Consider the following 12518-nt stretch of genomic DNA (forward strand, 5'->3'; position numbering starts at 1 on the left):
ACTTTTAAAAAGTCAAAAATCTTAGTTTTAAAACTTTCAATGTGACACTATACATCAGTTTTGCCCAAAATTGGTACCAAAAATAATAGCTGAGCTGCAGAATTCTCTAAAGCACCTTCACACCTTAGAGGCTAAGGCCAATTTAAAAATGTCATTAATATGCCATTTGCAAAGATATGTTAAAATACGTGATGTACTTCAGATGAAGAAAATAGAACTAAGACTCCTGCCACCAGGAATCCCTGAAAACATATTTAAAAAAAATAATCTAAAATTTCAAATGAGCTTTTTTCAAAGGAGCCTCAGGATTGAAGTCCCCAGCTCCCGCTTAGTCTAGAGCTCTAATTATTAGGCTGTTTTGAAGACTCCAACCCACCTCCGTACATAAACAGCCCGATTATTTCTAATACAATTTCTAATATTTCTTGCATGGTGCAAGAATGTCTGCATATCACTACACTTGTCTAGAAATTTGGAATGATAACCTTTTGTAAATTACTTCAAGATCTAGGAACAAAGTGTTGGATCACGTTAATTACACATTAATTATCAGATGACAGTGGACTACAGATACAGGGAATACACTCATTTTCATTCTGGGTAGCTTAACGAGTCAACAGCTCAAGCACCCGTTAACATACAATACGTAGCAGGAACCTGCTTGCCCCTCTTCACTCCAGGAAATTTTGCTGACCGTAACATCTATAGGGCAGCATTTACCAACCGGGCTGTGGACTATATGCTTTTTATGCTGTAGCCTGTATTCCTTTTCGGACATATTATTGAGCCTCATGAATTAGTAAGCGTCTCGTCTTGCTTCCCTTTTCATGCAACATTGCAGAAAATCGTGAGAAATTCCCTATTTTATTTTTACAGTGCTGATAAGAAAAATCACAACAAATTTAGACTAAAACAGAACAAATTCCTTCCATTTTTTCCAAACAACTTCATGCGTGTATGTATAGAGTATTTAACAGAATAGATGAAACTCTGTGTTATATAGAGTAGGAGCCAACAGGGCTTTTCTGATAGAATATGGAAATGGTTGTGCTATTTGAGCATCACCGGAATGAATGCGATGGGGACCTGCCTGGTGTATCCAGAAACATCACGATCCTTATTTTACAGACCAGTATTTAGTGACTTGCTCTACATCACCCAGTAAGCCTATAATGAAATCCTGACTGAAAAAACAGTTTCTGGTCATGAAGTCCAATCTGTTGGGCGTTATCCCAAGTGAAGTTCTTCCTTCAGTTTTAACTTTAGCAATATGAACATAATTAACATATTGATCAATTTCTTAGCATCGTTTCATGGAGGCATATTTAAATAATATTGATAAACAGGAACACCGCTCTTCTTGTAAGCACACAATGGCATCAAATATCAACTAATGATATGCTGGCTTTTAGATCGATGATAAATATATAATTAATAATCATAGGGAGAACAGACATGGAAAAACAAGAAGAAAACGAAAACCTAGTCAGATGTATTGATGATGCAAGTAAAACACATACATGGAATAAATAATAAATCCCCCTAAAGTCAAACTATTTTTAAAATAACTTGAAATGTTATTCCACTACTGAAACTTGTGTTAAGGGCACTAAATAAAATGCGATCTCTTTCTGACTGGATACCAGTTTGCATTTTCCCTTGTTCTAGACTGCAGACTTCATAAAATAGAAATCTCAGAAGCTCCTACTCGGTGGAAGGAACCTTCTTCTAGGTGCAGTCAGTATGTTAAAAGGCTAATAAAACTCAGTGTTACAAAATAAAGGTGCCACAGAGTGCCCTCAGTGGGCACGATGCCTGAGATGGAAACATGTGAAGTGCCTGAAAGCAGCACCTCACGTTAAAACATGAATAAAGCCTCTGGGAGAAACTTTCCCGTACACCGCAACTGCACAGATACAGCGTCCTATTCATAGATGCTACCTGCTGTTGAAGGGATTTTCTCCCGGGATGATATGAGTGCTGTCCTTCCCCACCAAGAGCTTGATTCGGTCGTAGAACGACTTCACAGCCGGCGACCCGGAGTGGCTCTGCTGAATGATGTCGAGAGGGTCACGCGAACCCCGGCACAGCAGGCTGTTCTGGCAAGTCGACTGGAGGCAGCAGTCTGGGTCCAGGCAGTCAACCAAGCCATCTGCAAGGCAGGAATCAAGACTCAGCCGGCTGCACAGCGCTATCGAGCAGTAATATCTGATGGACATCTTAAGGCACCGGGAAAAAACGTTAATGCTTACTCTTCATAACATTTCCACGCCATAAAGCTGGTAATTGAACCAATAACGCAATGAGGATGAGACTTTCTCGAGTGCGCTGGTTGAACAGCGTCACTCTTGCAATTAATTTAAACCAGTGTTAGGTGGAAATCAAGCCCAAAGAAATCTGTTAAGGATTGAAATTAGGAAGAAGGAATAGCAGGAGGAGTACAGGATTTTTTTGTCTAGGTTTTTTTGTTTGTTTGTGTTTGTTGTTTTTTTTTTTAATCTTTCCAACTGTTTTACAAAGTTTTTAGATTTCCTTGCTGGGCTACAAGAAACTCGGGAATCATGCTGTTTAATCTCTTTTGTTCTGTTCAAGGAGATGGGGGAAGGAGATGGGGGTGACAGAGTAAGTTATCATTAGCTAAGTAAAATAAAAATTACATTCTACACATTTTGGCAGTTAGTAAGCAAGTGCTGCTGGAACTCCCACCTCACATAAATACCAGAATCAGAACTCGTTCGCATGCTTGGATAAGGAAGGATCAGTCACAAAGCTGGCAGGTTAAGTCACCATATTACATATTAGGTTGACCATCAAGAATATTTCTTAAGAAATATTTTTTGAAGAAATCAGAAGTTAAACACCAGAAATTAAAACAGAATCCTCAATGGGGAGACTGATCTGTGTATTTAGACAAATCACAACTGACTGTTCTTAGCACATACAGTAACAACTTCTAGCATCGTCCTTTCCTTTGGTATCGTAATTTAACTGAAATCCGTTCTCGCAATGGAGTTCTACTGTAAGTTAGAAATTAATAGCTGTTTACTTGAAAATATTATCATCGCTAACAATTTGGAAACATTTCTTCATCTGCTTCGGCAAGAATCAGGCATTCAGTCTGTCATCTACTTAACTCTGTAAACTTTCAGAGACTCCTGAAGGCAAATTAATCTGATTTTTGAATGCAAATATGGCTTGGGCACCTACTGAATATTATACACAAGACATGATATTCCAGTAGGTTAGTTGACAAAAGTACCTCAGCGCAAGATCGTGACTTCTGTATTTTGAAGATTTTCAAACGCACAACAGACCAGCATTGCCCTACGCAGTAATAACTGGAAAAACAACAACAACAACAAAAGAAAAACCAACCCAAACCTATCAAAAGGTGTCTTATTTTACAATTAGCCTTGTTTCCAATGGATTTGTGTGTGCCTGAAATGACTGTCTCTGATTTAAAACCAAAATTGCCGAGGTATGCTGACGATGTGTCACTCAGCCCTCTAAGGAAATTTAAGTTAGACAAACCACCCTGTTGCGAGAGCTATACATTGCTTGAAGGTCAGTCGCCTATTCCCATTAAGAGCTCCATTCATCTTGAGATCCTTCCCAATGCGGCGGTAGGAATTCTCTTTTCTCCTACAGTCCGTTTCCCACCCCGTTTATATAATCATCACAAGGACACCATTAGCTTAGGATTATAACTCAAGAGAGCTTTCCTACTAAGCTCGGAGAACTTTTTCTTGGCATCCTGCGCTCCTTCTCAGGTCATGACACCTCTACAACTCTGACCTTCAAGCTGCCCACTGTTTAGTCCGCTCAGTTCTTCCATTCAGATGACCACCAGCCAAGAGAACAACAGAAGCAAAACACCGGTTATAAATTACCCCCTTTGACAAATTTACATTTACCCGTTCAAGCTGCATGGTATTTTTGCTATGCCTGTGATTAGTGGTGAGCATATGTTGTGGCTGTAATGACCTCATCATGCAGCAGATTATGGGCTGCCATGACCGAACCCTTTTGATGACACCGTGACCTTCCAATTGGCATATCAATCTCTCCGCGTCCTGTCAGTCATGCGAATCACATCTCTGTGCTCGCAAGCCCCCTTGGATATAGTCTGACATTGCAATCTTCAGTAAATTACCCTGTCACTGCCAATCTCGCCGTTATCTCACAAACAATCAAGCAGGCAATCAAACTGCACTGAATTGCCAGTTCAGGATCTGGGAGGCTCGAAACATCTCCATTCAGTACCAGGGAGAAACCTGTGCACGATTCCTTTCATGTTTTTATGCAGTTCTGTGAATTCGGACTGGCACCCTTCCAGATGCTTACAAGAATATTTCGAAAAGACAGGCGTGTATCATAAACATACGTGTAGACATGATTTAGTTGTTTGGAACATTATTACTTATAATATATATTTTATATATAATTATGACTTATAATATAAGTCTATATCACCCCATACTAATTTATTTCCAGACAGCAGGATTCGGCAGTTCAGATACTTCTACCTTATGCCAACCAGTTGATCCAGCACATTGCAACAGCAGAACCGAGGTACAGATCTGTTTGGCACACCCAGCCAGACCCTGGGCACTGCTGTTTGCATCCACAGCTGCATTGCTGCTGCTGCTGACCTTGTTGCTCTGAAATCTCTGACTCTATACATGAAAGAGCATTGACTATTGTCAGAATATATTTGTTTCTACTTCATGTCTGCCTAATTTGCTAACCAGATGTATTACCACAGACTGGCTGCGGTTGGCAGGGCTCTCTGGAGGTCACCCGGTCCAACCCCCTGCTCGAGCAAGGCCACCCAGAGCTGGTTGCCCAGGACCATGCCCAGGTGGCTTTTGCGTATCTCCAGGAACGGAGACTTCTCAGCCTCTCTGGGCAACCCGCTCCAGGGCTGGGGCACCCTCACGACAAAAATGTGCTTCCCAGCGTACATTTGTGCCTGGGGCTCTTCCTCCCCGGGTGCCGGACCTTGCACCTCAGGAGGTTCCCATCAGCCCATTTCTCCAGCCACACCGTACCGTACGCACATTGTACATATGAGGTGAATCATTGCAGAATCCTTTAGTTGCATTAGACTCAGTTGATTAAAACAAGGGCTAGAAAAAACGTACCTTCTGTAAGAGAAAACTCTGCCATACGCATGAATTTTAATTAGAATTCAGTACTTTGTTTTTTAATATATATTTCAGAGCTTGTCGTCTTCCAGATTTCCTCAGGCACACTGAATTATTTATATGGTTAATTCAATGACAAAAGCCTCACCATTAGCTTCACCAAGACACTGCTGCTTTTCATAGCACGCACATCTGAGTCTGAAGTGGCCGGTTCGCGGCTCTCAAACTCTGTGTGCTAAAGGGAAGAGACTGCCCGGGGAGTCAACCAGGTGCTGAACCTCCTCCAACAATTTGAGACTAAGAGAAGTCCTGACTTGGCCTTAACTGAGAAGAAAGAAATAGCAAATTTTGATCTGATTTAAACTGGCAGCACAGGATTAGCTCTCCATCGCTATTCGTGGTTCTTCTGAATTCCCGAATCCTTTCAGAACCAAACCAAGTGATGCGGTATTCCTCTTGAAGGCTTCACTTCTGCTAATGGATACACACGCTTCTTGTCATTCTGTGAACTGTTCTACAAGCTTTTTGGCAGACTTAACTATACAGCAAAAAGAAAATTTTAAAGTATTCCATGCAAGTAAAAGAATCTACTTGTGCACGCCGTATTTTAAGCTGGCTCTCTTCTTGTGTTCCCCTTCAACATCATTACAAGGCCTAAAAAGCACTCAGTAGAAACAGTGATATATTTTACTGCTAATCTATTTAGAACCTCTCATCATCAGTCTTCCTTCACCACTGAATATATTTCTCATCACCTTCAGGTGACTGGATTCCAGAATTGTGCCACCCTTTTCTTTGGAAAGTGGGCGCTTGAGCTATTGGTGTTTTTTTTTAACTCCTACGAGTCAATTATCTTTAATTTCCACCCTTCAAACACTTGCAGGTTGTGCTTTCAGGTTCAATTCGTGATGCACATTAGAATGAGTCAACTTTGCCCCGATACCCGGCTGCCTGAGAAAACACTTTCCGCCCCCCGCCGGGGACAGCTCTGCTTCCAGCCCAGAACTCCTGAGCACACGCTCAGCAGAGGGCATCCTTACACTTCACTGGCTTCGGGAGCTGGGGACTCTCACAGCGCAATTCCTGGAAATTTTTCTTCTTCCAATAAACATTTCAGACGGATGATTAAAATGGAGGCGGGGGAGGGCGGGGGGGGGAACAGCAGCTACTATGAGCCCTGAGGGCAAAAGGGCCTTTGATCACTCTAAGGGCAAATTAGTTAATTTATCATGATCCGATTTTAATTATGTGTCGTATTAATATACCCAAGGTGAAAGAATTAGAGATGCTCTATCAGATTATCAAAAGAGTAGGCCTTCTCTCTGCCAACACAGAAATATTTTAATTGAGCTCTAAAACTGCACGCAGAACTGTTTCCACAGACAGGCTACTCCACAGCCCAGTACATCTTCTTATCAGGAAGTTGTAGCTAATATCTAGCCCAAATTTTCACTTTTGTAGCTTGATCTGATTGCTGTTAGCTATATTGGTGTACCTCATTCAAAGTGATTCCTCAGAAGTTCCTGATGCTAACAAGAAAAGAAATGCTTCTAATCCTGTTCCAGCTCTAGTCCTCATCTGGCCAAACTGGAAAGCCTCTCTGCAAACTGGCGGGATATCCATTAATATCACTGGCTTTTATTAAAAAACGCAAGCACAACGGTGTCTTCAGAACCACAAACCTAAACCAAAGCTGTCTTTCAGGAAAAGCTGGATTGTAAATTCCAAATTGCGGTACAGCAGAATAAACCTGGCTTCTATGTAAGCTGGCTGTGTCTCTGAACGCCCAAAAAGCTCCTGGATGAGGTTTTGAAGCACCCTGGATCATGACATTGGTAGAGCCACAGCCCCACGGCCCTTGCCCGCTCAGGACCCTCGTGCTGCCCAGAGCTCCAGAAGTTGGGAAAATCCTCGTCCCTAGGAGCACCACTGGGAAGAAACCACCGGAGGCGTAGCTCCGGCTATGGACCGAGTGCATGGTGGTCCTCCAGAACCCACAAACATCGGTGCATTACTGACGCTCCAACTTCAACCCACATGTGACTTAGAGCAGAGCTGACCTAGAGGGCTCCAAGATGAAAACAATCCTGAAAAAGAAAATGCTTGTTCGGTTCCAGCGCGCACACGGACACCTCCGCAGCAACTGGTGGCTTTTTAAAGCACGGAGTTCGCAGTCACCACATTTCTTGCTTGTGCTTCTCCGTGGGTTCTAAAAGCCATGTTACTGCAGTAACGTACCCCGTGAGGGACAGCGTAAGGATCAGCTCGCCAACGTGCGTAAAGGCGATTAGAGGCTGACATGAAGTTTTAACAAAATCACACACCAGCACACTCATTAGCTCTTGTCAAACTCACATAATGTCTAGTTTTGATACAGATTTTATACTCCAGCCTACGTGACTCACTGTGGCCCCATCCACAACAGATTTCAACTACTCATTACATTTAATGTTCTAAAACTGACTATTGTACAGGCTCTGGGAAAGGTATTTTCTGCGCCAAGAGTACTCTGGGTATTTGTATTGAGAACTTCATAAAATCTTTTGTCTGTGCTGAATTAGAGACCCCTGCTGAGGCAATGCTTGTTGAGGCAAGCTAAATTACATGATTTGCTTTTGTGCTGTGAAATACTTGTATTATCTTAAATGTCACGAGCCTGATGCAGCATCAAGTCGCAGAATTTGTAATTTTCTAAAAGCAATTTTTTTCTAAATGTTTATTGCAGGAAGACACTTCTCTTTTCTTTCTATTTTCTTTCTGTCTAATTTCAGAGATGAGTTTTCTAAGACAACTCGAATAAACAGCCTTTCAATCAGTCAAGTGCACTGTCCTGACAGTGAACTTCTCTCCAAATGCATTTTTCTCCTGAACTGCGGAGAATGCACACTGGAGCAGATAGCTGGCTTTCTCTCATTCATTATCTTTAATGTATTGTGCCAAACAGAATTATCGCCAACTGTACTCCTTGGTGGGGTTACAGCTATACAGTAACAAACTGAAGGGCAAAATCTGCCTTCTGAGATATGCACAACTCTCTTTGGAAAGCCAAGTGGAAAGAAATTAAAATGTATTTTAAACAGAATGTCCCACTTTGCATAACAAGCAAAGAATTCCTCCTTCTATTTAGCTTAGTATTCTATACTGCTATGGGCTGCTTCCTTTCCTTCCCCACCCAATTTTAGTTCAGATAATTACATTTTGAGGAGAAATGTGATCTGTAAAGTTATATAAGCAGGGACTGCACTGCATTTAGGCTTTTTTTTTTTTTAAACCTGCCTGCACCTGTCCTCTCCATCATGGTCAACTCCGAAACAACCCAATTTAGCAAAATTTTTGGTTCTTTTCTGCTTTTCTTTTTCCGAGATTACATAATGTAAGTGTCTTGTCAATAAAATTTATAAACATGAGTAGATTAATTTTGAATGGATGCAAAAAAAGGTGGGAGAAGAGAGAAAGGAAAAGCAAAGCCTAGAAGGAGCAGCCCCATCGGGCAATACGGGCTCCTGCCAGGGCTGCCTCTGCAGAGCAGAGATTGTACTTCACTCTCTCTCCCAAGTTACACCACCGAGCTCAGGACAACGGCCCCTCAAACATCAGCTCCCGCTATCGACTGCATCCAACACCTAGTGAAACTATTCTTTAGAAAGAAGATTTTTGCTATTGCCCATTTTACTTGGAGGCACTGTAAGGTCTCAGGTGAAATCTAGTTAAACACACAGAATTTACGAAGACTGTTCTGAGATACTGAAAACAATTTTCAATTTTGGAACAAGCAAATTATTATAAAACAGTTCTTGTAAAAAGGTGGGTATAAGTAGCCACTGTACTGATTTCCTTATGCAGTATGTCAAAAGAAATATTAACTTAAAAGGTGACGTACCTTCTCCCATTCCTCAAGATATCATTTGTAAGCCCTTGATTTCCTAAAATAAATCCACGGTGAATCAAATTGGTTATACATGTCTATTGGGGGATTATACATTGTAATCACAATTACAAGTCTTAAAATAAAGCTATTTCTAATCCCTCCAAAAGATGCTTAATAACTATTAGACTACTGAGGGACTGATTAAGGAAAGGGATCAGATTTGGAAGTGGCCACAGCAAGTAAATGACGCAATCCAAACATGTTTTGGAAAACAGAAGAAACTTCCAATTTGAAAAGATCTTACAAGCGAGTCCATGGGAGAAACCCCTCACCTTTCAGGCAGGCTTCCTCCTTAAAGATAAACCAACACATGAACAGATAAATAAGAGACATTCAAGTTTTCTCAGCCAAGCAGCCCACGCGCCGTAGCGACGCCAGACAGGGTCAAACCGAAGGCCCAGCTAAGCCTATACCGAGGTCTGACAGGCGATGGCAAGGACAAATACAGGTGAATTTCCCAGTGCTACCTGGGATCACGCACAGCTCTACCTGCACAGCCCCGAGAGGAGAAAACAGCTCGGGACACTCTCTCCTCTCTCTGCCCTGGAATCCCGCTTCATTTCTGTGAGTAATACACACTGACATCTCATTTAAAACGAAGATTTAAAAGTCTCAACGAGACAGAGACACATCTGCCTCTTCTAGGAATAAACTAACTAAAGGGCATTAATCTAAAACGGAAAGAAAATATTAAGTATAATCTTTCATTATTCTCTTTTTGAACTATGGTATGGAGCTCACATTGTGGCAGATAATCAGACAAAATAGGACAAATGGGAATCCCTCTGGAGTCGGTGGCACTGCTCTGCCTGACATCCATGAAATGAAGACTTGGCCCAAGGCCTTCGAATCTGATTGCGAGACACAATTGCAATAAGAATGGCTGAACAGCGAAAGAGCTCCAAAATATGTTAAATCTGTTGCCGCTTGGGGAAGAACGGAAGACAGAAAACGGTAGTTCCGTATCAGCGACACACTCCAGCAACTATATTTTAACAACGCGAATAGATGGGCAGAAAGGAAGGAGGCTCAGCTGTCCAGATAAAGACCTAATTTCGGCAAAAAAATGGTATTTTTAGCTACCCTACCACCTTTCGAAACAACAGCTTGCGTCTTCAGTGCTACTCCAGAACTACTTGCTTATGTTAACAGAGCAATGCTGGGAAGGGAGCGGCGAATGAGTTCAGCATTTTACTGCAAATAAACTCAGCTGAGTTTCAAATGCAAAGAGTGACTGGGAGGAGAGGCAATTTCTTGAACTTCCAGTAATCTTGCACTTTATTGTGAGACTTGGGATTCTGACAACTAGCTGAATCTTCAACATCGATTCCCACAGTACCGTTTTCAGCTTCATCTAATGAGAAAACTTCACGTTACCTCTTCCTTTCTGTACACCGTCACAATCACATCAAGGCGCAGCTTGAAGCCCAGGGCACACATCCATCCCTCCCTCCCTCCCTCTCCATCCCTGCACGCTCCTGTGGCCTCCCCGGCGTTAGCATTAATAAACACGTAGGCCACGGGACGTGGTCCTGGCCTGACGCGCAGCGAACCAGACACGTTCAGAGAAGCACAGCTTAAGGCCAAGGCAGAACTGCACTCTGCGACGCCAAGTGTGAAGTGATCAACGTTACATTCAGTTCTGAGTTTTGTTGTAGCTCCTGTGACTGACAATTTGACCAGCTGACGGGAATGACAATGACTCCGTGGGAAAGGGCCCCACACCATCTCCAAGACACCTGAAGCTCAAAACACAGCCAAGCAAACTAAACCTGCAGCAATCACCGAGGCTTTGGGAGAGACCGAAGGGTACCGCAGTGCCGGTGGCTGACCCCCCGCCAGGGCCACGGGCGCTGGGGACAAAAGACGGCGTAGCTGCACCAAAGGCTTTGTGTCTCTGGTTTTTCAGCCATACCCTGCGAGCGCGTGGAGCAACGGCTAGCTGAACACCACCTAAGCTCCCTTATGGACAAACTCCACAGCAACGCAACAAGGACAAGGCTACTAGAGAGTAATAATGATCCTTGGAGCTAAGGGTCAGGAGGCAAGAGTTTCACTCCTGCCTTTATCATAACACACCCCTGTGAAAGCGTGTGGCTCAGGGAGAATTTTCACGTTGTTTAGACCTTTGAACAGGCATAGATTTTCAAGCTATCTACACTCCCACAAGAAGCAACGAACAGTAATCTCTCTGCCTTTGGAAGAGTCCGTCTTCAGCTTGTAAGCGTTGAGAACGTCTGAGGAGTTCTCCCCTCAGTCTTCCCTTTTCTTTCGGGTGCAACTACGGCAAACCAGAAACCTCGCACCTTGCATGGTATTGCTGATTAATACTGTACGTCCCTTCTGTGGCATATTTATGCTACGTATTCTTTGACTTCAATGAACTGCTATTGGCCTTCCAGGAACTAGGTTTTAGAACTCTGCAATTTTAAATTGGGATGAACAGCTGAATGGTCTCACTGGCCACTTTTTCCCCTCTTTGCCTGTCTGTTTTACAAGTGCAGAATATTGTCTTGGATAAGTAAGTATATATCTTCTTCCAGTATTTCTAATGTTTTCTGAACTCATGTCTTATTTGAGGAAAATCTGATGATACATCCATTTCCAAATTTTTCTTTCTGATCTTCAAAGCCTGTAAATCCTGAAAACCTAAGCAGTTCACCTTTCAGTTTCTTACACCACATCTTAACCCAAGTTCAGTGGGTTTTGTTGTACAGCTGAATGCCAGCTAACGCAATTTGGCCGTTAGATTCTGCTCTTCACAATTCAATAACAGCTACAAAGCAAGTTCCAGTTTTCTGAAATTGAATCAGCTCTAGCTCTTTTACAATATTTCTGCAAGCACTGATCACACGTGAAACCAAGCAACTAACATGGGATTTACAGATAAAAACGAGTGCATGATATTCAGATGTGGTTAATACCATGTAATCAAACCAAATATACCTATTCCTCAGCTTGGGACTTGTGAACAATTTCTACATTATGAAATTTTATATAAATTTAAAGCACTCATCTTCATGACAATTTTACCCTAGGAGCAGCCATTCAAATAAGCCAAATGTTTCTTTGCAGTTTTAGGAAATACCACGAGCAAAACATTTATGAATCAGCAAACAACAGATGCGTTCTCTAGATTAATTATTGGCCAAAGAAAAGCGAACGAGTCTCAAGGAAGACAGCTGTGTCTGATGTTTGATTTTTCACGAAGAGCAGAAGCATGTGAAACAGGCTCTACATGACTTATTAAAGACATTGTAATGAAAGGTGTAAGAAAGCCACTTCAAATGAAGGAGATGGATTAAGCAATCTTATTTAGATGGCACAGATTCTCAAAACTGCTGTCAGCCCAGCATAGCCTAATACACTCTAAGCTCTAAGAAACGAGATAAACTCAAGCCGTCTGTGAAGGTGAACACAGAACACCAATCCTATGTTTAACA

The 12518-nt window shown here is 42.2% G+C and overlaps 1 protein-coding gene across 16 annotated transcripts in view; it reads right to left on the reverse strand.

The window, feature by feature from the left end:
• Positions 1-12518, reverse strand: part of TENM2 (teneurin transmembrane protein 2) — a 1253534-nt gene that overhangs the window by 40742 nt on the left and 1200274 nt on the right. For all 16 annotated transcript variants that reach the window (XM_075442184.1, XM_075442183.1, XM_075442198.1 and 13 more), the window contains one exon: positions 1942-2152. In XM_075442184.1, coding sequence (XP_075298299.1) covers positions 1942-2152 — 211 coding nt within the window. The remainder of the gene's footprint in view (positions 1-1941; positions 2153-12518) is intronic.

Source organism: Opisthocomus hoazin, chromosome 23, assembly GCF_030867145.1.
Source record: "Opisthocomus hoazin isolate bOpiHoa1 chromosome 23, bOpiHoa1.hap1, whole genome shotgun sequence".
In the NCBI taxonomy this organism is placed as follows: Eukaryota; Metazoa; Chordata; class Aves; order Opisthocomiformes; family Opisthocomidae; genus Opisthocomus; species Opisthocomus hoazin.